The sequence below is a fragment of the Sus scrofa genome, chromosome 8 (assembly GCF_054392235.1).
Source record: "Sus scrofa isolate SSC_HxYL_T2T_F1_AM1 chromosome 8, Sscrofa_HxYL_maternal_Yorkshire_Landrace_v2.0, whole genome shotgun sequence".
Lineage (NCBI taxonomy): Eukaryota > Metazoa > Chordata > Mammalia > Artiodactyla > Suidae > Sus > Sus scrofa.
In genome coordinates, this window is record NC_139390.1 from 2,078,443 (window position 1) to 2,097,264 (window position 18,822).

General features: G+C 60.8%; 1 protein-coding gene across 10 annotated transcripts in view; it reads left to right on the forward strand.

The window, feature by feature from the left end:
- The window catches only part of RGS12 (regulator of G protein signaling 12), a 111,784-nt gene that overhangs the window by 80,408 nt on the left and 12,554 nt on the right, over nucleotides 1-18,822 (forward strand). For 9 of the 10 annotated variants that reach the window (XR_014812057.1, XR_014812056.1, XM_084971350.1 and 6 more), the window contains 9 exons: nucleotides 11,226-11,395; nucleotides 11,764-11,856; nucleotides 12,504-12,647; nucleotides 13,228-13,407; nucleotides 13,700-13,853; nucleotides 15,958-16,034; nucleotides 17,252-17,446; nucleotides 17,879-17,952; nucleotides 18,371-18,497. Coding sequence is in view for 8 of the 10 variants with exons in the window: in XM_084971350.1 (XP_084827476.1) it covers nucleotides 11,226-11,395; nucleotides 11,764-11,856; nucleotides 12,504-12,647; nucleotides 13,228-13,407; nucleotides 13,700-13,853; nucleotides 15,958-16,034; nucleotides 17,252-17,446; nucleotides 17,879-17,952; nucleotides 18,371-18,497 (1,214 nt within the window). In the remaining 2 variants the exon portion in view is untranslated. Of the gene's footprint in view, nucleotides 1-11,225; nucleotides 11,396-11,763; nucleotides 11,857-12,503; nucleotides 12,648-13,227; nucleotides 13,408-13,699; nucleotides 13,854-15,957; nucleotides 16,035-17,251; nucleotides 17,447-17,878; nucleotides 17,953-18,370; nucleotides 18,498-18,822 lie in introns of those variants that run through there. The other variant, XM_084971356.1, reaches the window with a different exon arrangement.

The window sequence follows — 18,822 nt, forward strand, 5'->3', positions numbered from 1 at the left end:
AGTGTTCCCATCGCGGCTCGGCGGTAACGAACCCGACGAGAGTCCGTGTGGACTCGGGTTCGATCCCTGGCCCCGCTCAGTGGGTTAATAAGGGTCCGGCGTTGCCAAGAGCTGTGGTGTAGGTCCAGACCGGCTCGGATCTGCTGTGGCTATGGCTGTGGCTGTGGTGCAGGCCGGCAGCTGCCACTCCAACTCGGCCCTTGGCCTGGGAACTTCCATATACGTGAGTGCAGCTTTTAAGGAAAAAAAAGAATGTCTTCCTACACTGAGTTTGGTTTGTTGAAATGGAACATTGATTTCACAAAGGAGTTAGTAAGTGAATAATATAGACTTTTCGGTTCCACGCAGCATAATAAATGAATTCGATTAGGGCTAATCTTTAAAAGTGTTCTGCGCCCCTTTCTGAGACCCCGGTGGTCAGATGCCAGGGAGCCAGCCAGCCGCTTGTGTGGTGGTTGCTGGCGCTGCGCCTGGAATCCTGAACACTCAGTGTGACAAGTGACAACACCCCTGCGCTTGTCGCCTCACACTTCCCACACTGACCCTTTTTGGTTACCGGTCCGCCCGCTCACGTGGCCCCGCGAGCTCGCCCAGCGTTTCACCCCCATCTGCTTGGCATTTCAGTCTCCAGAAGGACTGTGTCATTTCAGGCGCGGAAGGTTGGTTCTCTGTGCTCTGCCAGCACAGCGACACATGGGCTTTGCTGGAAGTGACTCCAGGACAGCCCGGCACTTAGATTTCTGCTGTTTGGGCCCGCGTTTCTTCCCCGGGAGGTGGGTGGAAGGGTCCCTGGGCCCTAGGAATGGGGAGGCCTTGGCTGCCCTCCAGGGTGGTGACATCGGGCTGCGAGCTCACGAACCGTGACACTGGGAGCGGTCTCAGTGCAGCCACCAGCTCCTCTCAGGCAGGTCCTGGGAGGGCGTCACGCGTCAGCATCCTCACTGGGGAAACGGCCGACGGGCCGTGGTCTGAGGAGCTGCGGCTCCGCAGATGCCAGTTCTCAGTCAACACTGGCAGACCTTTCGTTAAGGAGGAGCCGGCCGGGCTGCCCGAGGCTGCGCCGGGTCCAGCAGGGAGTGGCGCGAGGCCTGGCCCCCTGTTCCTGGCCGTGCCCTGTTCTTCCCAGCCGACCCGGCCCACGCGGGGATTCTGCGTGCGATTTCTTCGAGGAAGAAAGGCCCGCTGCTTTAACTGTGTGAGATATGCCAGGTCCACAGCTGGGGAGTGAAGAGGACACTCTTGGGGTGACTGCCGTGGCGGGGGCCGGGTGCGGCCGACTCCGATGAGGAGGATGGAGCAGGGGAGGGGAGGGGCGGGGGGCTGTGGGCCAGGCAGCCCCCCACCACGGGTGCCACCCCCTTTCAATGCAGAACGCAGGCAAGTCCCACAACTCTGACCTCGAGCCTGGCCTTCCGTCTGGGTTGTTTGAAGGGAGGGACTAGGATACTCTCACTTGGGAGTCAGTCAGCGTCTTTGCTACTCTTCCCATGCGAGGTCCACAGGCAAAGACTCCCTCGTGCTCTCTCGCCCAGCCCCGCGTTGTCCATTTCTCCCCACGGGGAAACCAGGGCACAAGGCTATTCACGCCCCTGCAGCCCATCGCCGCCTGCCCCCAGGGCCAGAGGGACCAGCAGGCCTGGTCTCCCCACCCCAGCTTTCCCCCACTGCTGAGCTTCTCCCTCGTCGCGACTTTATGGCAGGTTCTTGAGGCCTGGTCAGTTGAAAGGCTGGGCCCGTTCACTGAGGAGCAAATACAAGGTTTCAAAAGTAGGTGATGTGGTTTAAAACTGCATGGCCGCTTTGCGCTGTATGTGGGTTTTTATCTAAGAAAGGATTAAACTCGAGTTAGTGGTTCCGTTTTGGCAGTGGTGTGTGGTGTCTAGTTCTGCACTCGGGGAGGGAGTTGCAAACATGGAAAGGGAGAATAGGCTGGAGTTGGGCTGAGAGGTGTCAGCATGGTTTGCAGATAGATGTGCAGACGTAGACGGACACACACGCAGGCCTCCGCGTGTTCATGCGCTCGTGTGGGTATTCGTGTCCGTTTCTTAGCTCTGTCCACTGGGAGGCCCCGGAGCAGTGAGCACCCCTTGTGCCCAGAGCTTGGTGTTTAAACACCACTCTTCCGCGAAAGGAACCAGGGTTCCTTGAAGCAAAGACTGCTTCCTAGGCTGGAGCAGGGAAAGTACGAAATGAGCCTGGAACATTCTTTTTTACACCAGAAAATGAGGACGTGCTCAATGCATGATGAGGACTTACCCGAAGGAGCCAGGTGCCAGCCTGCAGGGAGGTGGGATATAAGAGAAGAGAAGAAACTCAGATGCTTGTGGCACGTGAGCTGTTGTAAAGCAGAAAGTCCACTGAGAGCAGCCTGATGCCGCTGAGTGACTTGGTGGTGAGTGGGGAGAAAGGAAGGCCTTTCCTACAGGAGAGCGGCTGGTGCTGGGCGCCGCTGCCCGGGGACACTCAATGCGGGGGCCCGCGTGCCGAGGAGCAGGATACGCAGCATCTCAAAGGGCCGGATGTGCCTCTGGAGCGGAGGAGCCTGGCACTGGAGCCAGCCCCACCAGTGCTGCGATGACCCACAAGGGGGACACGGGGAGGACACGCCTCGCCGGGCCGCGAGGGGACGTCAGGCAGCCCAGACTGAGGGGCGGTCCCCAAATAACGGGCTGGTGGTCCAGGAACCAAAGAAAGGCTGGAGCTTTAGACACGACAGCTAAGCACCCTGACTCGGCCCCTGGACGGGGAGGTGGCCAGAAGGGACGTTGGCACCTCCCCGGGTTCGATAGCCGTGCTGCGGTTGTGAAAGAGAATGTGTCTGCGCTTCAGAAACGTGCACCCAGGGTTTAGGAGGAAGGCGGTGTCTCCAACTTAGTCTCAAATCGTTTGGGGAAAGGGGTGTGTGTGTGTGTTGGGGGGGGAGAAGACCAACTGGGGCAGGGGAGGGGAGAGAATGATACGCAGGTACCGGGTTGGTGAATCCCGGTAAAGGGGATACAGGAGTTCCTTTTGCTATATTTGTAACTTCCTGCAAGTTTGAAGTTACATCAGAATTAAAAGCTGCCCCCAAAGGATGGCACACGTGGCTCTGAGAAAGGGGTGGTTTTAGTGCCAGGGAAAGAAAGGGCTTTGCCAGGGTGCCTTGTTCAGCACCTGCCTTCCCAGCTTGTCAACTGTGCCAACAGCTCTGCTTCTCTGAGCCTGGCTGCACCACTCAGGTCTTCGCTTGTGCTGTTTACACATCAGGCCGGGAGCCCCTGGGCAGGATGAGCGAGACGCAGGGCGCTAGGGCCCACCCGTGTCTCGGCCTGACTCTGCCTCCACTCCGCCTGTGCACCGGAGCCTCTCGGGCAGATGGTGCTGCTTCGGGACTTTGGGGACTTTGCGGCCAGGGGTGTGGAGGGAACGAGAGACCTCGGGGCTAAGCCGCATCCTTAACCCCTTTGCCCGAGCTGTGTTCTTGGAAAACGTCAGACTGATTTAACGCGTTTTTCAGAGGACTGACTCCAGGTTGCGGGTGTTCATGCAGCAGTGCCCGTCCAAGGATCTGTACTGGGTCAGCCCGGGAGCCGACCCGGGCCCCGCCAGCTCTGGCAAACCCAGCTTCGGTGGGACGGTCACCGAGTGCTTCGCTCTGACCTCAAGGGCGCCTTGCGGTTTCCAGGTGCCTCGGTTTGGGGCACTGGCTGGTCACCTCTGACTCTGCGCTTGGGGTGCTCACCTTCTCATCCAAGAGATATGTCTTGTGTTTACGGGATTAAAACATTTTAAGAGGGCAACAAGTTTTCCTTGACCACTGCTAGTTGAACAGAAAGCAAATTCCCCAAGGCCCGAGGGCTTCATCTTCGGCATCTGTAGCTCCAAGAGCAGTTTCTGGAGCTTCGCTCTGCCTGCTAAATAATTCACCTTCTCGGCAACAGCAGGCTAAAGTCCGCCCTAAATTATGGATGCGGCTGCCGAGGTGCTTTGTGTGAAGTATATGCACGGGTCTCTCTCTGGAGCTGGAGGGAGACTCGCCTTTGTGCCTGCAGCCTGGGAGCTCTGCTGAAAGGGCCCTAATTGCCTCCTCGGGCGGGCGCGCAGGCTAAGGAACCATGTCTCTGTGCGTGGCCCGAGCCTTTGCCCGGGGCCCCGGGGGCGCCGCCGGCTGACCTGGTATGGATTCAGAGGGGTGGTTTGCGGTGAATGGTTGGAAGTATTTGGTTAGATGGCATCACAGTGGCTCTTATCAGCTCTACCCAGGTAAAGTCCCTCCGCTCTGTGCCGCGGCGTGGTTGGCGGGGGGCAGGCAGGCGGTGCGGTCCTCAGGTGTGTGCACCCAGGGCCAAGCCGAGCCGCCGCCCCGGCCCTGTGAGAGGCCCTCGAGGTGTGGTTTACACAGTTCAAGGGCTTGAGGTGGTGGTTGGGATGAGCTGTTCTGGTGAGATAAGGGGCTGAAGCCTTGAGTTAGAAAACCATCGGTAACATTTTATTGCTAAGATGGCACTAACTTTATTTGCAACACGTAACCTACGTGAGTATCCCGCCAGTAGAAAGGTGTGGCTTTTCTAGTTTTCAGCAAATCTGAAACAGACTTCAAAAACTTTCTCACCTGCAAAGAAAAAAAAATGGAGTTCCTGTCAGGGCGCAGCGGAAACGAATCCAACTAGGACCCATGAGGTTTCAAGTTCGATCCCTGGCCTCGCTCAGTGGGTTAGGGATCCGGGCGTTGCCATGGCTGTGGTGTAGGTTGCAGATGCAGCTTGGATCCTGCGTTGCTGTAGCTCTGGTGCAGGCCAGCAGCTGTAGCTCCGATTGGGCCCCTAGCCTGGGAACCTCCATGTGCCTCGGGTGCGGCCCTAAAAAGACAAAGAAAAAAAAAAAACTTTTTCACCTGGAAAGCATTTTTGTGACTCAATGGATGAATTGAAAGGGGGGAAAAAAGCCCCAACAGTAACAGCAAAATCCAGGAGACAGTGACACTTCTCTGCAGTGAAGCTGTGAGGTGGGGGGCGGGGCGTCTTCTCCAAGTAGTTTCCTCTTGTATCTCTTTGCTCTGTGTTTCCTGTAAATTATCCCTCTTTGCCTCCAGTTTATTTCCCATGTCTTGCATCTTCAGCATCAACAGTCTAAAGTCTTCTTCCTGGAGGCTGCCAATCTCCTGATCACGTAGCTGTTTTTCTTTCTCCCTCATCTGAGTTATCGTTCTGTCTTTTCATTGTTACATGTTTTTGGTGTGGTGACCTTTTTACAGATAATAGAGTTGTAGCGTCTCTTACTTCTGGTGTCTGCCCCCGTCGTGGCTGAAGTTGGTAGTTGGTACGGGGGCTTGCTGTAGGCTTCCTGACGGGAGGGACTGATGCCTGCCCACTGGCAGGTGGGGCTGATTCTTATCCCTCTGGTGGGTGGGGCTTTGTCTCTGGATGGGATTAGAGGTGGCTGTGTGCCGGGTTGGGGGGGGGGTCTTCAGGCAACCGGTTTACTGATGGCAGGGGCTGTGATCCTACCTGGATTGCTGTTTGCCCTGGGGCTTCTCAGTGCTATTGGGTGCGGCCAGATTTTCCCCAAATGGCCCCTCCAGAGAAAGGCAGCTGATGATGATTCCCAAGAGCTTTGCTTCCAGTGTCCTTCCCCCACAACAAGCCACATTCACCCCTGTTTTCCCAGGAGGTCCTCCAAGAACTGCAGTCAGGTTTGACCCAGTTTCCCATGGAGACTTTGCTTTGCCCTGGGACCCAGCGCACGTGAATGTCTGTGTGCGCGTTTTAAGAATGGGGTCTCCGTTTCCCCCCGTCCCGTGGAGCTCCTGCGCACCAGCCCCACTGGCCTTCAATGCCAGATGCCCCGGGGGCTCTTTCTCCCCGTGCCAGATCCCCACACGTGGGAGTTTGATGTGGGGCTCAGAACCCTCACTCCTGTAGGTGAGTCTCTGTGAACCAGTCACTTTCCCACCTGTGGGGCTTCCCACCCGGAGGTGTGGGGTGGCTTTTATCGCGTAATCGCCCTCCTACCTCTTGATGGGGCCTCCCCTTTGTCTTCTGCGGTAGGATGTCTTTTTGAAGGTTTCCGGTCCGTGTGGTTGAAGATTGCTCAGCATTTGGTTGCAGATTTTGTTGTTGTCAGGCGAGGAGCTGAGCTCCAGTCCTTCTGTTCTGCCGCCTTAATCCTGAGGTTTTCTTGTGCAGTAGCTTTCTCTCTGGTTGGAGGATGAGTCGTGGTTTTACCCAAACACCTGCCTCCCCAGAGGGACTCGGGCAGCGGCCCAGACAGTCACCTGTGTGGCCCGGCTGTTGGAGTAGGTAGGAATCCTGGCGTTGGGAGGAATTTCAGTTCAGTTCAAGGCCAATCTTTCCATAAATGTGCACTCTTGTCCAGAGCAATCGCAGAGTGGCTGTAAAGGGGCGTGAATTACGGGATTCAGAATTTGGCAGTGGGTACCAAGGCCCAGGTGGCTGTCTCCGTGTGTGGTCACACGGAAGGGCCAAGAGTCCATTGTCCCCAAAGGGCTCTGTGCCCACCGCATGGCTCTCACCACTCTTCTGCAAGGCTTCGCGCCCGAGGGTCCAGCGGGTGTTAGGGTGTGGGGACCTCGGCCTGGACGCGTCTCCTTCGCCGCGAGGAGCGCGTGCTTCCAGAGTCTGGCCGCCGTGGGCTGAACCACCCGAGTCCACATGCTCAGTGTGGCCCGGCCGCTGGAGCTGCCCCCTCGGGTCCTTGCTGTCCACTCGCACAGCTCTCCTGGCATCTGACTTGAGGCCCAAGGAGGGGGCGTTTGGGTCGCCTTTCCCGCCAGTGGGGGCAGGCCCGGAGTAACTTTCTGACTTGGCTGCAGGGCCTGCATCCCCTCGGCGGAAGCAGGGCTTTTCAGCTACAGCAACTCTCGGGAGAGGCTCTGTCTGCAGGCAGCCGCCAGGCCCAGCCTCTCGGCGTCTGTCCCCCTGCCTGCCCCTCCTCTGTGCTCCTCAGAGTCCAGGGCACCCACCAAGGGATCCGTGTAGGCAGACCTCACACGAGGGGCCGGGGGTTCCTCTGTATTTGACTATGCCTGTGGCGTGTGGAAGTTCCCAGGGCAGGGATTGAACCTGAACCACAGCAGGGACAACACCAAGTCCTTAACTGCTATGCCACCAGGGAACTCCCCCTTAAAAAATTTTTTTTGAAGTTTCTTTATCAATCAGACTTTGAAGGTGTCAATTGTTGATTTGTGAGCCTTAACAATTTGCATTTGCCGAGTCTTATAAAAATGAATCCGTATACAGGTCAACTTTCCCCTAAAATGTCTACACAGTCAGCCTTCACTCCTCTGCTCAGCCCAGCGCAGGCTGGGGGGTGGGTAGAGCTACATGAGGGTGCTGAGCGCTGGGCAGGGGGCTGGCTGGCTGGGAAGCCCGCAGCCTCTCGCTTCCCCTGTCCTGGGTGCACTGGTTGCGAGGGAGGCACACCGGCTACATCATCCTGCTTGTCGCATGTTGGAATCCAAACAGCTCTTGTTCCAGAAATAAAGCTCCAGCACCCTTGGTGGGTTCAGCTGTTCCGCCTGCTGTCAGCCCCCTGTCCTCATGGTTCAGGCCACTAGCACCCTGAGCAGAGCCACACACAGCCGCAGGGGCCGGGGAAGCCAAAATTCCTTCTTGACATTCCCTTGTTAATCGTCTTCTGCAGGGTAAAGTCCACACTGCCTGTGCCCACCACCGGCCCTGCTGTCCTGGCCAGCTCTCCTGCTCCCTGGCGCGCAGCCCCCGCCGCCCAGCCACATGGGCTGTGAGCTCTGTTTCTTGTGCCACTGGGCCTCTGCACGTGCTTGTTCCCCCGTGGAAGGCTTTTCTCGCCTCCGCAGGGTGGTTAACGCCTGCTCGTGCCTCCGCCCGCAGTCTGACCACTGTCGCCTCAAGGAACAAAGGCCGAGGGAGGTGGTGCTCGTGCTCCTTCTTTTCAGAGTGTTTTCGACACAGGCTCGTTCATTTTGGGAGGAGCCCCACACCCCGTTTATCAGCACGAACCCTGTCGGGAGTGCCCAGGGCTCCCTGCCGAGACCACCTGCTCCTGACTCGGTTTGGCTTACATCCGCTTCGCTCAGCGTGGGGCCCGAGGTGGGGCGGTTCAGGTCCCTCCTTGGTGGCGGATCGTCGCTCTTTGCGCTTCTTTTGGTTTGTTGATCTGTTTTCTTACTGATGTGTGGGTGCCCTGAAATATAAAGGAAATTAGTCCTTCGTCTCTGTGATGGTTCCATCTCTCCCGCAGTTTCTTGTCTTCTGATTGAACTTCTAGTGTTTTACGTACAGGATTTGGGGGGGGATTGAGGTATAATGACACACAGCACTGTATAGGTTTCGGGTGTAAAACGCAACAGTTCAAAATGCGTCTCTCTTGCGAAGTGCTGACCCCGGGAGTGTAGCTGATGTCGGTCTCCAGGCAGCGACAGAGTTTTCTGTCTGGTGATGCGGACGTGGAGGCTCTCAGTGCAGCACAGCGTTCCCGCTCTCGTCGCCGGGCTGCGCGTTCCGTCCCGGGCCTCAGGTAGCACCCGGCCCCCTTGTCCCTTTGCCCCTTCACCCCGCGCGCCCGCCGCGTGCACACCGTCTGCTCCCACAGTGCAGACTTCAAGCTGTGCTCTGGGCGGGAGCCTTCGGGGTCTCCTGCTCAGAATTGTCAGAAAACCGTCCTATGCTTTTTTCTAGCATTTCTCCAATTACTTGTTTCGGTTGTTTGTTTTCCTTTTACAGCTGCACCTGCGGCATCTGGAAGTTCCCGGGCCAGGCGTCGAATTGGAGCTGCATCTGCAACGTAGGCCACAGCCTACACTGGGTCCTCAACCCACTGATCGAGGCCAGGGATCGAACCTGCGTCCTCGCTGAGACAACGTCCAGTCCTTAACCCCCTGAGCCACAATGGGAACTCCTCCCATTTCATCTTTTACGTTTAAATCTTTGGTCCATGTGGGGCTTATTCTGTGTGTTGCTTTCTCTTTGGATGGTTACCCTGTTGGCCAGCTCATTCTGCCCCGTTTATCGAACGACCCGGCTGTGCTCCGTCCCGGTGGCGTCTTTCTGTATCGTCTCCCGACCCGCTCAGGACCCCGCCCGGGGATGTGGTGTGGTGTGACCCTGCGTGGAGCGGGCCCTCCTCCTCGCTCTGTTCTGTGTGGTTCTCCAGCACGTCCTGTTCGGTTTCCCACACGAGCTTGACGCTCGGTTTGTCTGGCTCTAAGGAGACACCTGTTGGCAAGGTGCTGGGGGCTCTGTGTTGATTTGGGAGGATGAGCGTCTGGGCTCGTTTGACCCTTGCTGCCCCGGTCACCGGACACAGAGCAACATGAAGATGGGCCTCTTCCAGGTCCCCGGCCCCAGGGGCGAGGCGAGAGCGCAGGCCCGCCTGTGGGTGTCGGCGCGCAACGAGGGGCGTCTCCTGTCCCTTACTCGCAGAACGGGGGGCTTTCCCCGTGGGGCAGTTCTGTGTGTCGGGTCTCAGCGTCCAGATGGTTCCCTGCCGCGCGGGGCAGCTGCCGAGCTCCCTCATCCTCGGCCACTGACTGGGCTCCGCGGTACCGGCCTCACACGGGGTTTACCCGCCGTGAGCGCTGCGGCTTGAGGCCGAGCTCGGGTCCCAGCCTCCCGCGGTCCCCAGGGAGGGCTGCTGGGGGTCCTGCCACAAGCATTTTTTCTCAGCAACGGCGCCCACAGCACTGGATTCTCTTGATCCTTAGAGAAAAGTTAGTACCGTCCTCTCCAGACTTGGGCGACTTCTTTTTTTTTTTTTGTCTTTTTTTTGCTATTTCTTGGGCCGCTCCCAGGGTATATGGAGGTTCCCAGGCTAGGGGTCCAGTCGGAGCTGTAGCCACCCGCCTACACCAGAGCCACAGCAACTCGGAATCCGAGCCGTGTCTGCAACCTACACCACAGCTCACGGCAACGCCGGATCGTTAACCCACTGAGCAAGGGCAGGGACCGAACCCGCAACCTCATGGTTCCTAGTCGGATTCCTTAACCACTGCGCCACGACCGGAACTCCATGGGTGACTTCTGAATCCCGTTTCTTTCTAGAGCAGCTTGAGTTCTTTGGTTATTCTTTGACCTTCTCTTGTTCTTTCCTTTTCGAGTCTAGATGAATAGAGACGATTTAGAGCCGATCAAACGATCCTTGCCCTCAGTGGCTTCTCTTTACCACAGTCGGCTTCTGGGGTTTGATTTGATCAGAGTCGGGTTCCGCTTTCTTGGCCCGGAAGGTGCACCTTTCTCTGGGCCAGTGGTGGCCCCGTGGCCTCCTGCCCGTCATCCGACCCATGGACGCGGGGCCTCTGTCCCAGCAGGGCCCGCTGCCGCTTCCCTGACCCCTGGACTCGTCTCCCCCAGCCCGGTCCCTTGTCTCCGATGAGGTGCAGTGTCACGCTCAGCCTAAAGCTGGAGCTGCTTAAGGAGGCCACCTGACTCCTCAGCCCCGCTGCCCAGGCAGCGACCTGAAAAGGCAGCACAGGAACGTGTGAAAGTCAGCCGTGCTTCCCAAAGCCACGGCCACCACCACCAGCTTAGTGCTGTCCTCGTTGTCCTCGGCTCGGCTGGCTGAGACTGGCCGGACTGCCTTCGTATCAGGATGGGGGGGCCCGCAGGGGACGCGTGGCCCTTCATTTCTGCTCCTGGCTGGCCTCGTCCCTTTCCCCTTGGGTTTCAGGGCCAGGCTGCCCACGTGGGGACTCTGCTCGCAGGAGGAGGGTGAGGGCAACCTGGGCTCCTTCGAGCCCCCCAACCCCCGCCCCGTATGAAGGGGAGCAGTCACTGAGCGCTTACTTAGACCATGATGGAACCAGAAGCGTCTAGAGCCGGCTTGTAGACTCGGGGACAAAGCCCCGGGAAAGGCCTGCTGTTCCCACGCTGGGACGTCACGCTGCCACATGGCCACATGCTCACACGGCACGTGCCGCCTAAAGATCGTGTGTCGAGACTGGGCCGCATGCAGGAAGGTGTGAGCGCGAGATTCCCACTGAGACGGGCAGCATCCCCAGCCCCTGGGGACCCACCGGGTCCCCTTCACCCTGCTCGCCCCACACGTGGCCTCTCTTCCGAGGCCTCCGCACCTCAGCTGGACTCGCTGAGAGCTCCCGGTGTACCCATGGCCATGACCTGGGACGAGCATCCTTGGCAAGTGGCCGTCGGCGCCCAGCCATGCTTGCTCCCCGCTCCGGGGGAAGGCAGCTTGGGGAGGGCGGGCGGGGGGCCAGGCCCGCAGGCGAGTGAGGTCTGTGCTGCCCGCAGAGCTGAACGGCCCCGACCTGAAGGACTGCGTGAGCAACCACAGCCTGAGCAGCAATGCCAGCCTCCCCAGCGTGCAGAGCTGCCGGCGCTTGCGCGAGCGGAGGGTGGCCAGCTGGGCCGTGTCCTTCGAGCGCCTTCTGCAGGATCCGCTCGGCATTCGATACTTCTCCGTGAGTAGGGCGGGCAGCTCAGACCCCAGACGGGGCCAGCAGGGCGGGCGTGTCCTCGTCCTGCACCTGCCCCGGGCACTCGAGGCCGCAGGGCTCAGCGAGCCCCTGTCCGCAGCAAGGAGCATCGGAGCTTCTTGTAAGAGCAGGTGGCTGTCGGGGGTGCGCGGCTCCCGGGAAAGCAGCTGTGGGGCCGAAGTGGTCCCCAGCCTGGAGTTTGAGTTTGTCTTTCAGGTACATTCTGGGTCCGTGAAAGGTAAACGTAAGAGTGGGGAGCAGAAACAGAGCTCAGGACGAGGGAGGCCCCACAGCCCCCCCGGGGAGCCCGTCCCGAGGGCTGCGCGACGCTTAATCGCTGGTGTGCTTCTTAGGACTTTCTGCGGAAGGAGTTCAGTGAAGAAAACATCTTATTCTGGCAGGCCTGCGAATGTTTTAATCATGTTCCCGCACACGACAAAAAAGAGGTACGTGTCCTCAGGCTGGGTGTGGGCGGGCTGAAGGGCAGGGTGATGTCACCCAGAGCCGTTTGAAAAGTCCCGTAAAGATATTTTCACACGGTGGAGAAAATGCTCTTTTTCAGAAGAAGTTCCTTATTTAAACATGCGTGATATTTAGTTTCGCCTGAACACAGTTTACATAAATGCCTTTCGCCCTAAAGTTTGTATGAGCTCATGTGCTGCCGCACAGCGTGGAGAAGGGAATTGGAGAGAAAACCCTGGCTGAAGAGCACAGTCTAAGAATATCTGTGCCTTCAGCCCCCTCGCCGAGAAGCCCCGGCCGGTGCCAGTGCTGGTCACCCAGGGCTGTGGGGCCTCGTCCCTGCTCCGCAGAGACCACACGGCATGGACGCTGCGCCCGGGGCCGTAGCAGGAGCACAGCCCGGCTCTGTGGAGCATCCAGTTGCCCCTGAAAACATCTGGGGAGGAGCCTGTGCACTGAAGTTTCAGCCTGGCTGGCATTTTTATTCATCACTCGAGCAAGAAATATTTATTGGGCCCCAGGAAAGGGCACCTCCGGTGCCTGGAACCACGTCAGGCATTTGGAACACGCGGGGCAACCGGCGGGAAAGGCGTGTGGTGCCCGTGTCGCGCTCACACGCGTGTCCCCTCAGCTCTCCTGCAGGGCCCGCGAGATCTTCAGTAAGTTCCTGAGCAGCAAAGCCACCACTCCGGTCAACATCGACAGCCAGGCCCAGCTGGCCGACGACATCCTCAGCGCCCCCCACCCCGACATGTTCAAGGAGCAGCAGCTCCAGGTGACGGCCGGGTGCGCGCGGAGGACTCAGCCCCCCGCAGGTGCCAGACCGCGAGGACAGGGCTGCCGGGCTCCCGGGCCCAGGCCGGGGGTCCCCGCCACCGCGTGCCTGTCTGCTGACCCCCCCTGAGGCTCCCGGGCCGTGGCGTCCGAGGGGCGGACAGCCGTCCGGGTCGTTCTCGGTTCAGGACACACCGAAGCCATCAAGTGCGCACGGGCCCCGTTTGCAGGGCTCCTGCCCACGGCCTTAGCAGAGGCTGTTCTCTGCTGAGTCACACACACACAGCGGAGGGAGTGCTTTCAAGGCAGGTCTCCCGCCCCGTGGACGTGCCTGCTCTGGGCGCCTCTCCGCTACCCAGGCAGACGGCGAGGTCGAGTTGGCCGTCCTGTCCGCCTGTGGCGCTGCCTTTCTGGAGGCTGCTGGAGGCGGCGGGTTGTACGCGAGCTGCGCGAGGCCGCCGTGTGATGGGCCAGCGGGGGGACGGGGGGGACAGCGGTGCGGGGAGCCTGGCGCGGCGGCCCTGCCCTTGGGGCAGTGGGTCGCTCCCGCCCGTGACCGGCTGCGCCGCGCTTCTCGGCAGATCTTCAACCTGATGAAGTTTGACAGCTACGCCCGCTTCCTCAAGTCCCAGCTGTACCAAGAGTGCATCCTGGCGGAGGTGGAGGGCCGCGCGCTGCCCGACGCGCAGCACGTGCCCAGCAGCCCCACCTCCAAGCACAGCGGCGGCTCGGACCACTCCAACGTGTCCACGCCCAAAAAGGTGCCCGGCCCACCATGCTGGCCTCGCCCCGGGGTGCGGGGGGCGCGCTCGGGCCGAGCGACGGCAGGAGCCCCTGCCGGCGGGGGGGCTGAAAACCCTCTGGGGCCTCAGGCCTCGGGCCCCCGAGCGGCTGGTCTGAGGCTCTGGTCCCGGCGGGCGAGGCCGCGGGCGCTGCGCCTCTGAGCCCGGAGCTCCCACGGAGCCGGAGCCGCTCCAGCTTCCTTTCCACGCGCTTCCCGCGGCGGCCAAACAACCCTGCCCCGCTGCAATAGCGTTTCCCGTTTGCCGGCAGCTGAGTGGAAAATCGAAATCGGGCCGCTCGCTGAACGAGGAGCTGGGGGACGAGGACAGCGAGAGGAAACGGAAAGGCGCGTTTTTCTCTTGGTCAAGGACCCGGAGCACCGGGCGGTCCCAGAAGAAGAAGGACCACGGCGACCGTCCAAACGGTTGGTGGTGGTTCGCGTGCCGCTGGGGCCGCGGGGCGAGGCCGTGGGGACGAGGGAGCCAGTGCCCCGCTGGGGGTGGCCCTCCGGGCCGGTCCGGGTCCTCTGCCCGGGCGTCTGGGGTGCAGCCCGCCCCGCCCCCACACTGGGGCCCCGCCTCTGGTCCCAGCAGTAGTGGGTGCGCTTGGGAGAAAACTGGGAGATCCAGCCAAGCGAAGAGGAGGAAATACAGACGTCCTGCCTGCCTCTGTCCGCCAGACGGCCGCGTGTTTTTCCGGCGAGGCCATTTTTCCTGGTGTTCGCTGTGGGCGGGGTGCACAAGCCCTTGTGGTTTTTTAAAGAAAATGCGATGCCTCGGGTCGAGGACCCGGCATTTTGCAAGTGGTAATTGTGTGTGTGTGACTCTTAAGGGAGCCATTCCAGGTCTTTCCCCCCGCGTGGCTGGGAAGAGAGTGTGGCCTCTCCCCGGGGCGGCAGGGAGGCTCAGGGTGGGCAGCGCCCTGGGGGGGAGGCCGAGGGGCAGACATGTTCACAGCAGCCCCGGGACACAGGGATTGCCCTCCCCCACAGGCTCCAGGCCTGGGTCCGAGGTTGAGGCGGGGGTGCAGACAAGGAACACTCCCCAGGGAGGAGGTGGGAGGCGCAGCTGTGCGCTGCCAGGCCGTTTTCGGGGTGAATTTTACCTCCTCCGCAGAGCAGCCTGCCCAGGAGGCCTCACGCCTCTTCTGCAAGGCGCCTGGGGAGGCTGTGGGCCGGGGCTCGGCGTGGGGGCAGGCAGTCAGCACAGCAGCTCTTCTACAAGGAAAAGCTGACCGCGCCGGGGTGGCGGGGAGCGGGGGGCAGCTGTGTCGTCGGGTGGGGCCAGGGACCCCTAGGACCAGAGATAGGCCGCGCCTGGCTCTTTAGGCCTGTGCCCCTAAGTGGCAGCCCCAGAGCCTGGGCCCCCCTGCCTGCAGATGTTTAGAGAGTCGCGCTGACTGCAGGGCGCTCATGTCCTAGGGATTCTGGCTTGGTCGCCCGGCAGGCTGTTGCTTTTGGAAGGTGGGCCCGTGGTTCGGAGGGTCTGTGGGACCTGGGAGCCGCTGTCTGATCAGCCCTGCAGCCCCCAGGGCCCCGGCACCACAGCGTGATGGGGGTTAGGCCCTGTGTTTTAAAAGGTCCTTTCTAGTGGAAATGAGTCCAACTAGTATCCATGAGGATGTGGCTTCGATCCCTGGCCTTGCTCAGTGGGTGGGGGATTAGGCATTGCTGTGGCTGCGGTGCAGGCCGGCAGCCGTAGCTCCTATTCCACCCCTGGCCTGGGAATGTCCATGTGACGCGGATGCGGCCCTAAAAAGCAAAAATCAATCCATCAATAAAAATAAAAGCTAAAAAAATTAAAAATATAAGGTCCTTTCTAAGTCAGGATCCTTAGCCCACAGGGAGCTCGGTTAGTGGCATTGGCCTGCGGGCCTGGCGCTGCCTGGCCTTTCCTGGAAGACGGGCGGGCGGTGGTGGAAGACGCAGTAACTGGCTGGCGTGTTTACCGCTGTCGCTGTCCTGGGCCCAGGAGCCTGGTGTTGAAATAACAATTCCTAATTAAATGAGGGGCTGGGCAGCCGCACCAGGGGCTCTTGCTGGCGTTTTGACTGCTGTGAGGCCGAGGGAACCCGGGCGGGAGGCTCCCGGCTCCAGCTATGGGCCAGGGAGGTGAGGCCACACTGCCCACCCAGGGGCCTTTCGGAGCCTGGCTTCTGCCTTCAGTACAGCCGTTTAGGTTGAAGTGTGTGGGTGGGGGGAGTGCTGGGGGGGTGGGGAGATGGGGCGGTTGGGGGACCACGTTCACGGGTTTCTGTGGAGTTTTTTATAATGATTTTTATTTTTTCCATTATAGCTGGTTTACAGTGTTCTGTCAATTTTCTACTGTACAGCTCAGTGACCCCGTCACACACACACACACACACACACACACACACACACGCACACACACACATTCTTAGCCTCGCGTTATCCTGCTCCATCGTACGTGGCTGGATAGAGTTCCCAGGGCTCTGAGCTGGGTTTCTGTGCTAAGTGAGGAAGCGTGAGGGGGTGCTGTTGCCCGTCTGAGTGACCGTGTCCCCCGCAGACCCCCTGCACGCCAACGGAGGCCTGGGCCGCCGGGAGTCGCAGGGCTCCGTGTCCTCTGCCGGGAGCCTGGACCTGGTGAGTCCCCGAGGAGCCCGTCTCAGCGTCCAGGCCCCATGGCCACATCCCTCCCGACCCTCCGAGCCCCGGACCCTCCCCAGCCGTGTTCCCAGGACCTGAGAGGAGCGTCTGATCCTGAGGTGCCCCTTGGGTCCTAAAAATATCCGGGACCTCTTAAAGAGGAGGCCTTTTGTTCCTGTTCCCGCACCGTTTTGCTGGACGCCCACCGGGAGCAGGTGCTCCGTCTTTGTCTCAGCACCTGCTCATCCCGGCAACTCAAACACCCCAGTGTCTGTGCCTCTGCCGTGGGGGCTGTGCTGAGCTCTCCCCCACCCACCCATGACCCAGCCCCAGCCCCAGCCCCAGCCCCAGCCCCGGTGGGCGGGAGCTGCATCGGCCAAGACCCTGCCGGCCCAGGCTCCCCGCGCCCTGCTGAGCTACTTCCTGGCCCCAGGTTCCAGCATGGTGCCCACTGGCTGCGCGCTGATGAGCTCGTGGAAAACCTTACTGTTGCCAGCATCCTAGTCACTCGAAATTGTCAAGCAGGAGTAGTTAACGTAGAGTAATTATTTCTTCAGTTATACCAAATCCCAGTTAAAGCTGTAAGGGTTTACCGTGTCTCCGCTAGCCGCCGCCGCCTACAGCCACCCCAAAACTCAGCGGCTTGAAACAAGGGCGGTTGTTAGGGCCCTTGCTTCTGTGGGAGGGAATGTTGGCGGCCTTTAATCGGTCTTTATCAACCACCTCTAACGTTTGGGTGAAAGAGGCTTTCAGACTAGGAGGGGAGAGTGGTCAGGGAGTGGCGGCCAGGACACTAGCAGGACCCATGTGGGGCGTGTCTCGCGAGGAAGTGACCTTGTCATCAGAGCCCCGGAAGTGGCCTTGCGGGAGGGACCCAAATGCTGCGGAGGGGAGCCCGGCCTGTGACGGCGGGTGAGGCCCCGCTGCTGCCCCAGGGGGCTCCCGGGATGACGCCGCGTGCCTCTGGGTCAGGGGGGCCACCACCAGACCCCGGGAACCACGGCGCCCACCGTTGAGAGAGAGAGGCTCACTCTCCCGTGTTAACGCAGAAGCCCCCCAACTCAGTGGCTGAGTGTGCAGAGTGCGGCATGTGTTTATCAGGCTAGGGTGCAGTGCAGAGCTGGGTGTGCACAGGGAGACGCACCCCCGGGCCCTTCCCGGGACATCCCCACACGCCCTCTGACCTTTGCACCCTGTGTCTCCCTGCCCTCCAGCCAGAGGCCTGCAGGACCCTGGCGCCCGAGAGGGACAAGGCCGCCAAGCACTGCAGCATCCAGCTTCCCGACGGGACGTCCTGCGTGGTGCCCGTCAGGGCAGGGCTGTCCATCAAGGAAGTCCTGGCCGGACTCTGCGAGCGACATGGCATCAGTGGGGCTGCTGTGGACCTCTTCCTGGTGGGCGGGGACAAGGTGCGGGGCTGGGGGACCCCGCCTGTCCTCCAGGGGGGCTTGTTCTGTAAGCATCCAGCCTCTGGGGGGGGTCCTGTCCCCGGGGACCCAGCCCCTGGGGGGGGTCCTGCCCCCGGGGGATCCTGTCCCGTGGAAGGTCCTCCTGGGGAACCAGCTCATCTGCATCTAAACCTGCCAGTTCCCTGCTGCCCTGGCCTGTGCTGGGCGTCACGGCCGCCCCCTCTGCCCTCCCCGTCTGAACGGCGGGTCTGACGGAGGCCTGTCCTGAGGTCGTCAGGCTGCGCAGAACCCTCAGGCTGGCAGCAGCTGGCCCGAGGGCGGCGGCCCTCTCCCTGGCTCTGGGCGGGCTGTCGGAAGCCGCGCGCGGCTCTGCGCAGCTGTGGCCCCGGCTCCCACCGATGTGGGTCTCTGTTCCTTTCCCGTCCTCCGTAGCCGCTGGTGCTGCATCAGGACAGCAGCATCTTGGAGTCTAGGGACCTGCGCCTAGAAAAACGCACTTTATTTCGGTAAGAACAATGCAGTTGCCGTCTCCGTGAGGTTTCCAGAGCCACAGGGCTGTTTCTGATCACCTTCCCTGCTGGCCTCCGCTCTGCTGGGAAGGGAGCGGCTGCACCCCCTTCACGAGCTTGGAGTTCCAGGAGCCACAGGGCCGCGCTCCCACCCTGCCTGGGGCCACAGGGGAGGGGCAGGCTGGAGGCAGGGCTCCGGCCATCCTGTGGGGAGGGACCCTTCGCCGTGTGTGACAGCTCTGGCTCAGCGCAGGGGACCCTGGAGAAGCTCCCTGCAGGCTCTCTTCTCTGCAGAACCTGGGCTGCGTGGGCGAAGCCCGTGGGTGCTTCGCTCTTCTGCCCTGGGGGCAGAGGGTTTACGTGACGGGTGACGTGGGTTTGTAGCAAATGTGCCTGTTTCTTCCCCTCCAATTAGGCTGGATTTGGTGCCGATTAACCGGTCTGTGGGCCTCAAGGCCAAGCCCAGCAAGCCCATCACCGAGGTGCTGCGGCCCGTGGCGGCCAAGTACGGCCTGCGGCTGAGCGAGCTGGTGGTCAGGCTGGTGAGTGAGCAGGCTGGTGAGGGGCGCGGGCCCTCTGCGCACCTGAGCCAGCTCAGCGCTGCCTGCTGGGGCCCAGCTTGCCCCCAGTTGTCCTCCGAGTGACTGGCGGGTGGAGGTGCCGCCGGCTCTCCCTTGGCGGCCCCCTGGGAGGACGTGGCCGTTGCGCTCCCGTTCCTCCCGCTTTGGTGGAAATGCGCAGACTTGGACATCCCACTGGGGCCTGGGTTGATTTGGGAGATTTGGGGGTTCAGGCCCAGGGAAACCAAGATGAGAGACAAACACGTGGAAACCCTGCCACCTCCCTGAGTTTCAGAGGTGCCACGCC